At 43.1% G+C, this 17,196-nt stretch overlaps 1 protein-coding gene across 1 annotated transcript in view; it reads left to right on the top strand.

Moving 5' to 3' along the window:
* The window catches only part of DNAJC17 (DnaJ heat shock protein family (Hsp40) member C17), a 29,490-nt gene extending 17,819 nt beyond the window's left edge, over positions 1 to 11,671 (top strand). Inside the window, exons 9-11 of the mRNA XM_075192984.1 lie at positions 636 to 716; positions 7,652 to 7,786; positions 11,473 to 11,671. Of these exons, the coding sequence (XP_075049085.1) occupies positions 636 to 716; positions 7,652 to 7,786; positions 11,473 to 11,592 (336 nt within the window). The 3' untranslated portion in view covers positions 11,593 to 11,671. The remainder of the gene's footprint in view (positions 1 to 635; positions 717 to 7,651; positions 7,787 to 11,472) is intronic.
* Positions 11,672 to 17,196: the final 5,525 nt, after the last annotated feature.

The following is a 17,196-nucleotide window of genomic DNA, read 5'->3' as shown; positions in this document are numbered from 1 at the left end:
TAAATCTCCCCCTTATGTAACCATCCATGTAGAACCTGTATTGTTTGGCACCCACTCCCACTGTGTTCTTGGCTGTAGCTGAAGACGATTGGATTCCGAATCCACTGCTCACATGAAAATACGAATTAGACACATAGGGAAAGTGATCTCAAGAGATTGCTTCCCCAGGGACAGCAGGAAACACTGGTGATGCTGTCACTGGTGTGTCCTGCATGAGACCGGTGATCTTGCGTATGTATAAGCCATGTATTTAAATGCTGTACCATGGACCTGGATGTCTGTGTTGTATGCTAAAAAAGTACAAGAATAAATAAGCACACATATGTGATTTTTGTGGTGGAAGAATTGTGTTTTATCCCTCCTGTAGAGTTCCAGACACATGCTGTATCTGTTTGAAGGTGCATTGAATCTTTTATAGTAGCTTGTCGTGGTCCAACAATATAAGACATTTGGTTTGTATTTTGGTTGTTATGTTTGTTTGCATCAAGTTTAAAAGATAAATACTTAGAAATACGTCGGTGTAGTGTATGTAGGAGCTTTTAGCATAGTACTATACAGTTTGAGGTACCTTATGAAGAGTTGACGTTCTGTCTTGCATTAAGTTGCTTGCGCTTATTGCTTTATTTATTTTGCAGTATGGACAAGTGTTAAATATAGTTGTCTCCAGCAAGAAGAGAGGATCAGCAATAGTTGAATTTGCTACGTTCAAAGCAGCTGTAAGTCTTTTGGCCTTTGTTATATACTGTAACTATATTTATCATTTGTACATGTGATCCACAAAACTGAACACTGCCTTTTCACATTTTCAGGTATATAGCATGCTATGTCTGTCAAATTAGATAATTTTATGTTGGATGGGATGCAAATCCAGGCTAAATTTTATTGAGGACCAGAATGTAACCCTCATAATGGCTGCGTTGGGAAAGTTACAGTTTGGATAAACCTGGATTAGCTTTGCTTACTTGTTGGTCTTCCTAATGTAGGGGCTTTACCTGGGGTTATGAGTTAGGGTGGGTTAGGATTGCTTAACATTTTCTAAGCTGTAACTGAAACACTGATCTTAAAAAAAGATTATTTACAATTAATATTTCTTTATTTTTATTTTTTAAATGTAAAAGCTGCTATTATCTGCAGATACCAAAGCCTAGGTGTTTGTATTGAAATGAGGGGTTTTCTATAATTTGCCTTTTAAATATAAAAAAAAAATAATATTAAAAAAATAAAATGAAAAATTCTAGGCCCTTTGTAGAATGGAGTGCACACTTTGCCTGTACTATGTACAAGACAAACATACATGAGAATAAGCAATGCATAGGTAATGGAGAGGGGTAATTTGGCATAGCCCCAATATGTAGAGATCCTTTCTGTTTCTTTGGTAAGCGGTTCTTACCCGTTACTTTTCATCTTTCTTCTCCACTCTCTTTTGCCTTGCGTATTGGTTTTTATTGGACTGGGATCAATGTACCATAGTTTTCCTTACCTGCATTAAATAACATAGTCTGCATGTTCATTATGTGTTAAGGTAACCTTTTTTCTCTGTCTTCCTTTGGGGGGACACCGGGGACATTGGGGTATAGAGTAGGGACAGGGCGAACTGGCACTTTAGACTTCTGTTTAACTAAGCCCTAGCTCCTCCCCCTCTATACCCCACCTCCTCTTCTGTTACTTTTATTATTTTATGGCAGAAATCTGCTGTATGGAGGGGGGGGGGGGATCGGAGGTTCTGTGAGAGGTGCCTCTGTTGCCAGCCTCCCTCTCCCAACGTTTTCATACCCTCCTAGGAGCCGGGCACAGTCGCCGCAGGCTGTGTCTGTCCTCCTGATCTGACAGTCAGACTGCAGACACTGCGTGAGGAGGGGTGGCAGAAGGTAAGTGAAACCCTCGCCCAACACAATGCTGAGATAGAGGGGTAGAAAATCGCAGTTTGTCCCTGAGCAGGCTGCTTCTTACTAGAAGCAGTCATTTTATGAGGAAAAAAAATAAAATAAAAGATTCTATTTTTAGCTCAGGAGACGGGGTCAGGCCCAGGTCACTAACATAGTGAAGCCCTGCTAGGCACTGGATTGTTGAATGTTGCCAATTCAGTGCTGGGCCCTGGGGGAGTGGTGTTTCTTCTAATTACACTTCCTCCATGGTGGTCTCTCACTATTATGTGTGCAGACACCAGAATAAACAGCCATTTTATAGCTCCCCTTTTCTGTCCTGATAGAAAGGTTTGGGGATTGTTATTTTCAAAAGTTTATTACTTTTACTCTGTGGGGCTTTATTGGCTGTATTGCAGGCTCACTTTCTGTTCAGTTTTGTGGGCTGCTTGTTGTTTAAATTGTGTTTTGTTACACTGTTTCGTTTGTGTTTTGTCCCATCTGTTAACATGTCAGAAGGGGAAAAACCATGCGTGGTAAACTGGTGTTACCTCAATGTTGAGTTTCACCTGGGCTGTCTGTCACGTTAAGTTACCATCAGGTCAGTCAGGTGCGCGGGCATACCGTGTAATACAGCAGCTGCTGCAGCTTTACATACGGCAACACATGCCTGGGTTCGGTCTCTCTCCAATACAGTGGCTGAACTTGCTCAGTTGGTGCAGTCACAGGCTGTGGTCGCTCCATCTTCAGATTCTGCTTGCACTGTAGCAACTGACATGGGTTCTAGTTCGCTAAGTCAAGGTTTGACTGTTTCTCCCTGGCGGAGTCTGTACAGCCTGCTTGGGTACAGGGAATTGCATCCTCTGTACAGGGTTTGGTTTAGGTTTCTTCCTCTTAGAGAGGATGTTACAATCTGCGGCACTGTCTTCCTCGCATAAGCGTAGGAGGATGGCGCCACAACTTCAGGAAAATAAGCTAGATTTGACTGTAGTTCCCAGAATGAAGGTAATTTAGCAGTGAATTCTGACATGGATGCTCCTTCGGTTGTGGAGGAGATTCATTTGGTTCGCCAGAGTGTGGAGGAATTAATGCAAGCTGTGTCAGGTACTTCAGTTTCCTAAGTAAGAGGTTCCTCATATTGCACAGGCTCCTCTTTTTGCACAGAGAAAAAAAAATAATAAATAATTCTTTATTTTTTTTTACTGGCTTCTTCCCTATTGGAAGATTTGTTGTCAGAGCCTTGGACTTCCCCAGATAGCAAGTTCCAAGTATTTCGATGACTGCAGTCGGTTTATCCTTTTCCTCCTGAAGTTTTTGCTAAATGGTAGACGCTTCCACGTGTGGATGCTGCAGTTACAAGGTTAGCCAAGGTAACTACAGGGTGATTCAAAAGTCGCAGTACACCCTTTTATTTCAAAATCTCTACAGGAAATTGGGAAACCTGAATACTCCAGTAAGGTATGGGTGGCGTGGTCTATCTTTTACGGTATGTACCAAACATGGGCGCCATCTTGAAATCGGCCAATCGGCCCAATTCCTGTAGAGTTTTTGAAATAAAAGGGTGTACTGCGACTTTTGAATCACCCTGTACTATTCCTTTTCCTAACATAGCCACTCTTAAGGATGGTACAGACCATTAGGTTAAGGCCATCCTTAAGTTCATTTTCGTGGCAGCATGTGCCTCTTACAGGCCTGCTTTGGCATCTGCGTGGGTTAACAAAGCAGTAGAACGCTGGTCAAAACACCGTTTTCAAGGTTTGTTGGCAGGCAGGCCTTCCTCTGAACTACTTCCAATAGTGGAGCAAATTTAGAGGGCGATAGATTATTTATGAGAGGCAGCTACATACGCTGGACTGATTGGTGCACGTTTTTCTGCCTCTGCAGTTTCAGCTCGTTGTAGTCTCTGCCTTAAGTCCTGGAAGGCTGATGGGGAGTCTGAAAAGGTTCTTGAGACCATACCGTTTTCTGGGGGTCTTTTGTTTCAGCGTGACTCCATTATCGGTCAAGCTACAGGTGGAAAGGGCACTTTTTTCCCAGTTAATGCTCCCAAACAAAGATTATCCAAATTCCAGTCCTTTCAGTCCTCAGGAAGGTTTCGGGGTTAATATTCCTAAGGCCAATCTTCTACAGGCCAGTCATCCGACTCTAGGGGTGGTTTGCTGCGTGGGCACCAGGCCTAGTCGGCTTGACGTCCAGTAGCGAAACCTGCAAACAAGCAGTTCGCATGACGGACATTTTGCTCCTCCGCTGTCGCCAGTGGTGTGAGCTCGTCTTTTCTTGTTCAGGGATCAGTGGTTGCAGTCTACCACCAATGTCTGGGCTTGGGTGTAGTGGATTGAGGATACAAGATCGATCTGCTCGGTCTCTCTTCCAGACAGTTCTTTGCCATAAGGCTTCCCACTTGTCCACGAAAGCGACTGGTTTTACGAGAAACGATTCTATCCCTCCTTTATTCTGGAGTGATGATTCCGGTTCCAGATTCTCAAAGAGGTTTGTGTTTTTATTACAACCTTTTTCTCGTACTAAATCCAAAGGGCTTATTCAGACCAATTCTGACTCTGAAAATCTTTCAACACCATGCCCAGGTTCAAGATCAAGTCTTTGAGCTCTGTCATTCACGGCATGGAACAAGGAAAATTCATGTGGGTTCTAGACCTCAAAAATGCCTATCTTCATGTACCTATCTGGAGGAGGGGTCATCAGTCCCTTTTGAGGTTCGTGGTTTGAGGTTCGTGGTTCGGTCACAGCACTAACAATTTCAGGCTCTTCCCTTTGGTCTGGCCACGACCCCATGTATCCTCACAGAGATCATGCCGGTCGTGGCTGCTCTGTTAAAGTCCAAGAGGATTACAATCATCCCTTGTCTGGACGATCTTCTTTTAATGACCGTCTCCAAAGGTGCTGTAGGCGACATATCCAAGTAGTAATCCAGACTCAGTTTCACGGTTGGATTCTCAACTTCAAAAAGTCCAAGTTGCTTCCATCTCAGCAAATAATCTTTTTGAGTATTTTTATTTCACATCTGTCAAAACGGGTGTTCTCACCAACCAAGACAGGATTCTAGCCTTGTAGAACAGGGTAAGATCTTGGTTGGCGGCAAGGTAGCCTTCGATACATGTCGCCATGAGCATTTTTGGCAACATGGTATCGACTTTCTAGCCAATCCAGTTTGCTCAGTGTCATGTACGGCAGTCCCAGTTGAATCTTCTGTTGCAATGCAACAAATACCATCTAAATCTGGCGGCCCGGGTATTTCACCTGCCTCCGCAGACCAGTTAGTTGCTTCTTTGGTGGTTACATAAACAGATTCTCGCCAGGGGAGGCAATATATCAATTTAAAATTGGACTTTAATCACAAAGGATGCCAGCCTTCAAGATTAGAGGCCTTCTGTCTTCATGCTCGGTTTCAGGATTTTTGTACTCAAAAGGAATCCAAGCTTCCAATCAATGTCTTTGAACTGTGAGCAGTCTTCATGCTCTTATAAGTGCACAATACTTGCTGCAGGGAAGGCCAGTGAAGATTCAGTCAGACCATGCCACGTCAGTGGCATACCTCAATCATCAGAGAGGTACAAAAAGTCCCTTGGCCATGCGGAAATTGTCCCTTCATCCTAAGGTGTTTCGTCAGTTGGCGGAATGGTGGGGTCACCCGAATGTCGACATGGTGGCATCTCGGATGAACCGCAAGGTTCTCCTCTTCTGCTCTTGTCCAAGAGATCCTATGGCTGTTGCAGTAGACGTCATGTCTGTCCCTTGGAGGTATTGCTTAGTGAACCTTTTTCCACCGGTAGCCATGCTTCCAAGGGTGTTTAGAAAGGTAAAGAGAGAGGGTGTTCCAGTTCTTCTGATGGCGCCGGATTGGCCGCAGAGGGCCTGGTACGCCGACGAGCTCGGACCTGGCGGTTGCCGTTACACCCAGATCTATTAACTCAAGATCCCTTTTGTCATCTACGTTTACAACGTCTGGCTTTAACGGTGTGACTGTTTAAGCTATGATCCTAAGCGCTAAGGTGTTTCCGAACTTGTGATGCAAACCATGCTTTGTGCTTGGAAACCCGCCTTTGCAAAGATTTCTGATAGAGTCTGGAAATCTTTTATTGACTGATGTAAAAAGAAGGGATATCTTACTTCTTTTTGCTTGGCCAGGTTACGGGTTGGATGCAGGTTTGCGCCTTAGTTCTCTTTAAGGTCAGGTGTCCGCTTTTTCTGTCTTCTTTCAAAGAAAACTTGCTGTCATTCCTTATGTGCACACTTTTATTCAGGGCGTTCTCCATGTACAACCTCCATATGTTCTTCCGGTACCACCATGTAATTTGAATTTGGTGTTGAATGCTTTACAGCATCCGCCTTTTGAACCTTTGAATACAGTGGAATTCTCCTCTTCTTGTTTTTCATAAAAACAGGGCAGTTCTTCGAAACAGGACCTCTTTCCTTCCTACGGTTGTGTCTGGTTTTTATCTAAATCAACACATTGTCATTCCGGCCTGATTAATTTTATGCATTAAGTTTAACAATATTTCTATTGGTTTTCTCAATGTTGTCCGAGTCTTCCGAATTTATGTGCAGAGGTCTCAGAAGATGCGCAAGACCGCCGATCTCTTGAGTCTCTATCATGCTCACAAAAGAGGCTGGCTAGCTTCTAAAGTAATTATTACTACATGGATTACGGCTGTTATTCGTCAAGCTTATAGTGAGGCTGGGGAGCCTGTGCCAGATAATCTATGCAAGCACTCTACAGGGTCTGTAAGTGCTTCCTGGGCGGCCCGCTATGTTGCTTCCAGAGAACAGCTGTGTAAAGCGGCCACGTGGTAGTCTGTACACACAGTCACTAACTTTTACAAGTTTAATGTGTTTGCATCCAAGAATGCAAGTTTTAGAAGAAAGGTGTTTCGTGCCATTTCTTCTGAGCGTTCCCTCCCGTAGGGCAACTTTGGGATGTCCCTGGTGTCCCCCAAAGGAAGACAGAGAAAATGGGATTTTTATACTTGCGTAAAATCCGTTTCTCTTAGTCCATTTGGGGACACCGGGCGCCCACCCTTAACCCTCTAGTTTCTCCTTCTGTTGGACATGTTGTCTTGTTGTGAAGAGAATGTTTGTTTTGTTAGTTTATTCTCTTTTCTTGTTTTTCCTTTATCTCCGCTTTCTGTGGGCTTGGTTAAACATAGATTGAGGCTTTGCAGGAGGTGGGGTATAGAGAGGGAGGAGCTAGGGCTTAGTTAAACAGAAGTTTAAAGTGCCAGTTCGCCCTGTCCCTACTCTATACCCCAATGTCCCCGGTGTCCCCCAATGGACGAAGAGAAACGGATTTTACGTAAGTATAAAATTCCCATTTTTGCAGTTTTCATTAAAATCGTGTATTAAAGATGACAGCACATAATATTTAAGAGAGAGACTGGTATTCAATCCTTAAAGGCAAGATATAATTTGTAAAACTATATATTTAATACTGATTATGACAGGTATTGTTGAAACACTGTTTATAATATTAAATACTTTACTATTCTGAACCTAGACTGTTAGATGGAGCCAATGTATTTGTTACTGTATCACTAGTAACTAAATAAACCTACTATAAATATATGCTATAGACCAGATGCTGTATATTCTAATGTTACAGAACATCAGACATCTAATGGTCATTAAATTGCCTTATTATAGAACTTAACTAATTTATATTTTGCGTATTCCCTTCTCATAAAAATTAAATGAATGCAGAAAACAGTCCATAATACATATCCAAATGTTTTTGATGTTGTGAAGAACATAAATAAGATAGTTATATTTCATAGGAACTAGCTGTGAAGAATGAAGCTGGCTTTTTAAATAACCCTCTGAAAATCTTGTGGCTTGATACACCTCCACTGTCTGCAGTGCCAGACAATCCCAGCAAGATGACTTCGAACTTCTCCAGTCACTTGGCACAGGTAATCTGGACAAAGTGGTCTTTGTTTCTCTATAGCAGTCTGTGAATGTCAGGCAGTTCTCCATCAGCCTAATTTAAATAGGTATCGCTAGTGCGAAGTTCCTATCCAAGGAGCCAGGGCAATAAGAAACAAAACTCCTCCTCTGTAGTTTAACCCCTCCCTCCGCAGAGCAGGATCAGGTCATAAGGTTGGGCTTGGGCTTTGCCTGATATGTTCACTTTTGTTTTTTTGTTTTTTAACTATAAAATCGCAGTGCACACACTAGTACTCAGGATCTCTGGTATCGCTTCTGCCTGGATGTACCAGGAAGTGTTACGGTTTCTAGACCCAAGTTATTATGCCCATGAAACACAGTACACCCGCAGGTGCGAGTAGACTTATCCACCTCGACAGAATAGTTTCCCTAGTCCTTCAAGCTGCATTGTGGTCTACACTTTGTGGATTGAATGTTATCTATTTTAAGCATAGTGTACACACCAGTACTGGGGTTATATTGTATTGATGGTTATCCCCTTTTAGCAAAATGCTTGAAGCATTGTGAGGTGATCCATGCAGTTTCAATATCTGTTCAGTTAGTAGGGGCAGTATGTGGCACCGTATATGTCACAAGAGCAGCACAGATTTGAGTATGGCAATGTGCGACCCACCTGGTAATATCTGTAGGTGCAAAGTCGGCAAAAAAATGCAGTCTTTTAGCCAAGAAGGGTCCTTTTCTGGAGCCTATGAAATCTTTTCAGCCCTGGCATACAGCGACCTTCTACACCTACCAGAAACTAATTTCACAATATGTAGCTTCTTCTTAACTATATATATTCTGCAGAATAAAGACTGCAGTTCCCTTTGCTTTATTATGCAGTTTGGCTCTTAGATTTGTGTGATTTTCAGGTACCATTTCTCCCATTGTCTTATGTACTCCATATTCTGTACGTTTGGTCAAGAGTTTGAGTTATTTTTTTCTCTGCTATATTATGAGCGTCAGATATTGTAAAGATTTCTCATGTTACTATTGTAAGATTTTCTTACAGACTTATAATATAGGAAAGTTTGAAAATACTTCTCTCATAAGGGCTCTGTAAGTGTGTATCTGATGGTTCAAGGAGTCTCTTGGGATTTCTTCACTTTCCTTCAGCACTGTCCAGGGTAACCTACCCTTGGGCAAGCTAATTTCATTATTATTTTTTTAACTTTTTTTTTTATGTGTGTATTTTCTCCCCTCAGGTTTCAATGCCGTTTGAGTAGGGGTGTCAGTAAGTTTTGTTTTATGAAGACCATGGGGGGAAATTCAATTCAGCGCAAAGTGTCTTGCGGGCATTCCGGAGACACTTCGCGGCTAATTGAATTCCCCCTGCGTGAGTGGTATATCCCACTTTTGTTGCCATCTGGGTTTTCCCTATAGGCTCAGTACCAGCCTGATTAACCAGCTTTTATTGTTGTGGACCTACATTTCTAGAGTTGTTTATTTTCTCTGCAGGTGTTGGCATAAGTTACTATAATGGCTTTAATACTCTGGACATTTATAAGACTCCTTCAACTTGATACTCCAAAAACGACATACTTAAGACAGTGTAGTTGCATTAATTTTAGATGTTCCCATAATTTGAATGGGAAATGGATTTTTTTTATATATATTTGTCATTAAAAATATTCATCAGAAGCTAAATGGGGTCACAGACTATAGCTCTCTGTAGTGCAAGTTTTACTGTCCATTTTCAGAAGGCGGTTCCTATTACTCATTGCAATTTTTTTTCCAATAAAGGTATTAAGCCAGTGTTGGCTAACTGGTGACACTCCAGGCGTTGTGAAACTACAAGTCCCAGCATACCGTTCCAGCAATACGCTTTTATATACTGGCTGTATTAAGCTATAGAGAAGGGGGAGGCAGTTTTGTTCCCTGCCTCCTGTCTGCCGAGACTTAGGGAGACAATTGACAGAGTGAGTGCTTTTGTAAATGGCTGGCATTAAGTTGTTCTATTACCGGTCTCCTATATTCCCTCCCTGATCACGTTTGCCACAAGAGTTGATAATGAATAACACAGAGGAAATGGTATCTTGGGCATGATCCTATTTTTAGGTTAGTTAGTTAAAACGACAGCATTGTCTTGATTTCTAGTTTCTTTGCTGTTTATTTCTTTAACTGTAACAGGATTTATTTCAGCATATCTTTCGCTATAAACAAGTTATTTGCCTTGGGTGGAATAATGCGAATAAAACTGCCCTTATCCAGATGAAGGGGAATCGAGTCTCAAACCAGCTATACTGGTTTATATCTGCCTCCAGTCCTTTACAAAAATACCACTTTTAGTATAAGTAGCTACTGGTTGTCTGTCTCAAGTCAGTCTGGATGTGATTTTAATTAATCGGCCCATTTTTGTCTAAATAAGATTGTAGAGTGGTAATCTTGGGTATCTAGCCTACAGGTTGCATTTGGATAGACCAATTGTAGGTTATTGTAGCACTATTATTTTCACTATAGTAGGAAAATAAAGTCGCATGGGAAAATACATTAACCTGGGGAGGGATTTAATCACTATTGATTTTTTTTTTTTTTAATATGATACATGGGAGTAATGAAATGACAAGTGGTTCATTTCCACATTATGCCTTAATCTTCCACACTCATGTGAAGTTTACTTACTATGAATGTTCAATCCAATATATCTTTTTAAAAATCTGAATATGTGAAAATAAATACATCATGTTTTCAGGTTATCTCACTCCCAGCTAATTTAAAATTCTCCATTTTTGTCAAAACACCCATCCCTTAATTGGTGTCATTCCTTCAGTTAATCAAAGTCCTTTGCAGGAAAAGACCGGTCTCTTTGGAATGCCTGTACTTGCATGCAGCAGAACCATACTCCCAAGGAGGGAGTATAATGATTTTACTCAATAGACATAGGGAAGGGTGTAGGGATTGATTTTATTCAGAGAAAATTAGACCTTTGATCTTTTTCTTTTTTTTTTCCTTTTTATAAACACCAATTGGCATTTAGATAAATATGACACACATTTCAATAAAGAAGTCAATCTCACAATGTGGATACACTAAGACACACATTTTATATCGCCTTAAAATACTTGATTGTAACACTAATAAATTATTGTGCTATGCCTATGTCACTTTATTATAAGCCGTGTCTGCTTGAGTGTGATATATGCACTAGTTTAAAGCTTGTTGTATAGTGCTCAGGACAAACCAGCAGTGGTGGGGGAGACTTGTTTTCTTTTAAAATTATAGCCTTCCTTGAGTTCACCTTTTACTTATGACGTAAGTAAAATCTGAGAGCTCAACATTTACTTAGCTGTAGATTAGAGGTGTCCAAGTTCAGTCACAAAGAGCTGCCAACAGTTCATGTTTTCAGGATTTCTGTCTGTAGAAACAGGTGGGATAATTACTGACCCAGCCAAATAAAAAAAAAAAGTACCTGTACAATATTAAAGAAACCCTGAAAACATGAACTGTTGGTAGTCCTTGAGGACTGAACTTTGACACCTGTGTTGTAGATGATCATCAAAGAAAAATAGACGAGTGCGGAAATATGTTGTTACTTTAATACAGGTAAATAATTAAGTTTCTATGTTGCAGTGTGGAGAGGGATTGTGCACCATTTCAGCATTTTGTATCTAATACATTATTCCCTCTTAATAACCTCCTTTACTGGTTTATTAATCATTTGTTCTGTCTGCAGGATTCTGTGCGATCAGATCGGGACTTTGAAAGTTTAGTACTAATGAGAATGAGACAAGCAGCAGAGCGCCAGCGTTTGATAGAACAGCTACAACGTGAAGATGAGGAGACTAACACGTAACTTAGCATGGCAGAAGAATTTTTTTTTATTTTTTTCTTAAGCGAAATATATTAAATTAAATTTTACCTTTTGTAAAGTGTTTACAAGTCTGCTGTGTGTTTGTAAGATACTAAAGAAAGTGCAAAACTAATTTTCTCTAATAGTAATAAATATTACCTTTTTAAACCTGCGTTGTACTAGTAAAAAGCTAACAAATGTATATGCATAGATATTTTTGTATACATGCTTCCAAACTTGTAAGCAAAGGAAGTGTATGTGAACATTTACCCAAGGGGACTGTACGCTCCAACGTAGCTAAACGCCAAACTTGCCATTCAAAGCTAGTATCTCTGGTCGCAAAAAACAGAAAATGGTAAAATCTGGTAAAAGTGTGGACAGAGGACCAAGTGGCTGCTTAGCCAAAACACCGTGACACTCTGCTTAAGAAGCACTCGCTGATCTAGTGAAGGGAGTCGAAACACTTTCTAGAACTGGCTCACCGGAATTGGAGTAAAGCCTGCCTGCTGAATGGTGGACCTGATCCATCTGGCTATAATCTGTTTAGATGCCAGGCTACCATGCTTGTGCGCATCATAGAGAGCCAGCAAGAAGTCAGTGTTTAGAAATCCCAAGGTCCTGTCCAGGTAAATCCTATGACCTCTGATGACATCCAAAAGGACCAGCTGTTCATGGTAGCCAGAAGAATAAGACCCTTGTAAGGAGGGAATGACTATCTCCTCATTACGGTGAAATTAGGATACCACCTTAGGTTGAAATGCACAAGATGTGTGCAAGACCACCCTGTCGTCATAAAAAATCAAGAAAGGAGACCTGCAAGACAGTTCCCCAATTCAGAAACTCATTTTGCTGGAGAAATAGCTAGAAGGAAAGTAATTTTCACATCCACCATCTCAAAAGGTTCAAACAGTGAAACCTGAATGGCCAGAAGGACCAAATTAAGATTCCATGGGGCTTTAAGGAAACCTTTAGTCCACCATCCGGTCCATCCTGGAGAAAAGATAGCTGAAAGGAAGAAGTGTGAAATCTTTTCTATTTGCACCAAACCACATAAGTCTTCCAAACTCTTCAGCATAGACTGGATCACTTCCTCGGGCAAACCTTTGGCTCTCCGTATCCTGGCTTCAACAGCCATGCCATTAAAGCCAGTCAGGCAACAAGGGTCCTGGTTGAGAAATGTTACTTGTGACAAAAGGTTTTCCCGCAGAGGAAGTCTCCATCCTGGACCTGCCTCTGTCCATCGAGCGTCAGCGTACCAGGCTTTTCGAGGCCAATCTGAAGCCATGAGGATGACCAGATCCCCCTCCCTCTTGACATTCGTGAGGACATGAGGGAGCATTGGAATTGAAGGGAAAAGCTAGATCAACCTGAAGTTCCATGGTACCGTCATGAAATTCACTAGGGCTGCCAACTGATCCTTTTTGCTGGAATAGAACGGGGGCAACGTGTGCCGGGAGGCCATCATGTCCACCTCTGTCTGATCCTATCTGCAGCAGCAGACCGAATAACTCCATATGAAGAGACCACTCTCCCAGGAGAATGGAGTGCCTGCTCAGGAAGTCCGCCTCCAATTCTCCACCCCCAGAATGTACACCGCTGATATGAAGCGGTTTGCCCAGTACAGGATTCCTCGTCGCCAGGGAGTTCTTGGTTCCTCCTTGATGATTTATGTACGTCACAGCCATGGTGTTTGATTTAATCCCAATGGACTTGCCCTGCACGACTGACTGGGCCCCCATCAGAGCATCCATCACTACTCTGAGCTCCAGAACATTGATGGGGGTGTCTGGCTTCATCCCCGGCCCAAAGAACCTGCAAGCAAAGGTATAATATTGCTGCCCCCCATTCTTGCAGGCTGGCGTCTGTTGTTGTAACGATGGTCCAGTCAAGGATGGAAAATGGTTGGCCCTTGATCAAATTTTCTGTTCTCCACCACCAACTGTGAGAAAGGCACATCTCCAGGGACACTGATATGAGCTGAGAATCTAGCTGAAGGATGGACCTTAACCACGTCCAAGATATTCAACTGAAAGGTCTGAGAGTGGAACATGACATAAGGTGGAGACCTTCAGAACCAAAGGACGTCAGAGGGTCAGAACTCTTCTCACCAATACTTGGAGGGTCCGGATCTTGTCTTGTGGAAGAAAGACCCTTTGCTTACTGGTGGTGAAGATTAGACCCAGAAACACTATACTCTGATTTGGAACCAGGTTGGAGTTTTGGAGATTCAAATCCACCTGTGCGATTCCAGTACTTGAGCCATCTTATGGAGGTGAAGCAGTAATAAGTGGGCCAACTCAGCCTTAAGAAGCAGATTGTCTAGGTAAGGCACGATTGTGACTCCCTGAGATCTTAACAGAGCTACTATCACTGCCATGAGATTTTTGGAACTTTGTGGTGGAGTGGCCAGACCAAATGGAAGTGCTCTAAATTGAAAATGAGAATCCTGAACCGCAAATCTGAGTAGACTGTGGTATCCTTCCCAGATCAGGACATGAAGATATGCTTCCTTGGTATTTGTGGATACTAAAAATTAGTTGAACTCCATGCCATTGATAACTTATCTGAGCGACTCCACTTGTCCTCTCCAAGTTTGGTGTTCAAGGACTTGAAGTTCAAGATGGCCCAAAATGATTTGTCTGGTTTTTGCAACAGAAAAAATATTGGTATAAAACCAGAGTCTTCTCCTGTTCCAGGACGAAGGTGAATTACACGAGGAGAAAGAAGAGTGGTAATAGCCTTCCTGGCTGCAAGCTGCTTTATCCTGGAAGAAGAGAACTTTGGGTGTAAGAGCCCTGAATGGAATGGAACCTCTGTCCATCCTTTAGACAGATTATTTTGTCAAAGATTTATTTTGTAGTCAGCCAAGGAAAATATCTTTAGATTTGCTTATAAAACATATGTTTAAATTACCTTTTTTTTAACGTGACCAGTTTAATTTAATTAAATAATTAATAGTCAAAAAAGCTCTTTCAGATAACTTCAGCTACATCAATTAGGTCGTTTTCATTCAAACAGAAATGACATTTCTCTAACATCCTTGGGGGACACCGGGACCTTGGGGTATAGAGTAGGACAGGCGAACACTGGCACTTTAACTTTCAGTTAAAACAAAAGCTCCGGCTCCTCCACATCTATACCCCTCTTCCTGCTAGAGCCCAGTCTAGTTTAAGTGCCCGGCAAACGGGCTGTGTGCTGGGCTGCTTAGCAGCAATTTTTATTTTATTTTCAGTTTTATTTCTTTCTGTATATCGGTGACTTCTGTCTCCGTGTGGTCTGACAGCTGGTGGCTCTCTGAGCCGCGTAGCCGGCTGTCAGTTAGAGGTCCCGGTGCCTGCTGTTCTGAGAGGAGTTGGGGAAGCATGCTTCCCCTTTCCTCTCTTTGGCCTCAGTGTTTGCATCTCTCCCGCAGCTGCTGCTGGCGGGGAAAGATTGTATTAACAGCAGGAGAGCCTCTATGTGTAGCGCACAGCATGGACGGCTCTGCGCTGTCTGCGGGGGGGGGGGGGGGGCGCGGAGGTGCCGTGTAGGTGCCTCCTTTCTGCCTGCTCCCTCTGCCGAATCTTTGACCCTCCTTGGAGCCGGGCACAGTCGCCACAGGCTGTGTCCATCCTCCATGTGCAGATAGCATGCTTCCTGCACACACTGCGTCTGGAGGGTTGGCAGCAGGTAAGTGAAACTCTCTCTCAGCATAGTGCTGAGGGAGGGGAAAGGTAGAAATCGCAGTGGTTCCCTGAGCTGGCTGCTTTTTACTAAAAGCAGTCATTTTGTTTGTTTAAAGATAAGGTTTCTATTTTTAGCTCAGGGAACAGGGTCAGGCAAGGGTCACTATCTCAGTGAGCCCTGCTAGGCTCTGGATTGGTTGAGGTGATTGTCAGCTTGGACGATAGCCAGTCCCGAGCTGGGCCCTGGGGGGAGTGGTTTTCTCTTGTGCACTTCCCCCGTGGTAGTCTCTCACTCCTCGTGTGCAGACACCAGAATACAGCCATTTTAAAAGCTCCTGTTTTTCCCCTTTTCTATACTGTATACTGTAAGGTAAAGGGTTGGGGGTGGTTTGTGAAACGTTTGTATTTTTTATAAATTGGGGAGCTTTTGGCTGTATTGCAGGCTCACTTTCTCTTGTAGTTTGTGTGCTGCTTGTTATCTGTACTGTGTGTATTTCTCTGTACTGTTTTTGACCATCTGTTAACATGTCAGAGAGGGAAAAATCTATGCGTGGTAGGGTTGGTGCTACTATGTAAAGTTTCACCTGTGCTGTCTGTCACGTTAAGTTACCGTCTGGGCAGTAAGGTGCGCAGGCTCTGTGCGTATCCTGTCGGCCCACGGAGACTACTACTGTTGAAACAGCGGCGGCCTGTTCAAACACGGAGGAGCCTGCCTGGGCTCGGTCTCTATTTAATACGGTGGAACTGCTTGCTCAGAAGGTACAGTCTCAAGCTGCTCAATCCTCAGCTCAGTTTTTGCCTGTTTCTGCTCCAGTGGAGTCTGTAGAACCAGCCTGGGTACAGGGTCTTGCATCCTCAGTACAGGGTTTGGTGGCTGTTTCTTCCTCTTTGGAGAGGATGATGCAGTCGGCCGCACCGTCTTCCTCAGGTAAGCTTAAGAGGGTGGCGGCACCTCTTCTGGGACCTGAGTCTGATTGTGGTTCCCAGGAAGAGGGTGAGTTACCGTTGGGTTCTGACATAGATGCTACTTCTCTAGTGGAGGAGGTTGACTGATCGTCAGAGTGTGGAGGAGTTAATTCAGGCTGTGCGTCAGGTACTTTATATTCCTGAGGAACAAGTTCTTGAGGCTTCTGGATCCTCTCTTTTTGTAAAGCGCAAGAAAAAGTCGTTTGATTTCCCGGCCTCTTCCCATTTGGAAGATTTGCTGTCGGAACCTTGGACTTCCCCAGACAGGAAGTTCCAGGTGTCTAAGCGACTGCAGTCGTGTTATCCATTTCCCCCTGAAGTTCTCGCTAAATGGGAGACGCTTCCTCAAGTGGATGCGGCTGTGGCAAGGTTGGCAAAGGTAATTACTATTCCTCTTCCTAACCAGGCCGCTCTTAAGGATGGTACAGACCGGAAGGTCGTGACCGTTCATAAGTCCATTTTTGTGGCAGCGGGTGCTTCTTTGAGGCCTGCGTTGGCATCAGCGTGGGTTAACAAAGCTGTTGAATGCTGGTCGGAACAATTGTCTGAGGGTTTGTTGGCAGGCAGGCCGTCCTCTGAACTGCTTCCTTTAGTGGAGCAGATTCAGAGAGTGACAGATTATTTAGGAGAGGCTGCTATGGAAGCGGGGCTGATTGGAGCGCGCATTTCTGCCTCGGCAGTTGCAGCGCGTCAGACTCTTTGGCTAAAGTCCTGGGAGGCTGATGTAGAGTCCAAAAAGGCTCTTTAGTCCATTCCCTTTTTCTGGAGGTGTTTTTGTTTGGACCTCAACTTGAATCCTTTATTAGTCAGGCAACAGGAGGTAAGAGCACTTTCCTCCCTGTCAGTGCTCCCAAGTAGAGGATGTCCAGATTTCGGGCCTTTTGTTCCGCAGGAAGATTTCGAGGACAATATTCCTCAGGCCAATCTTCTAGAGGTCAGTCATCCGCCCCTAGAGGTGGTTTGCAGCGGGGACGTC

The sequence above is a fragment of the Mixophyes fleayi genome, chromosome 12, assembly GCF_038048845.1.
Source record: "Mixophyes fleayi isolate aMixFle1 chromosome 12, aMixFle1.hap1, whole genome shotgun sequence".
NCBI classification, from domain to species: Eukaryota; Metazoa; Chordata; class Amphibia; order Anura; family Limnodynastidae; genus Mixophyes; species Mixophyes fleayi.
Note: the sequence above shows the minus strand (reverse complement) of the source record. Positions and strands in the feature narration are given on the sequence as shown.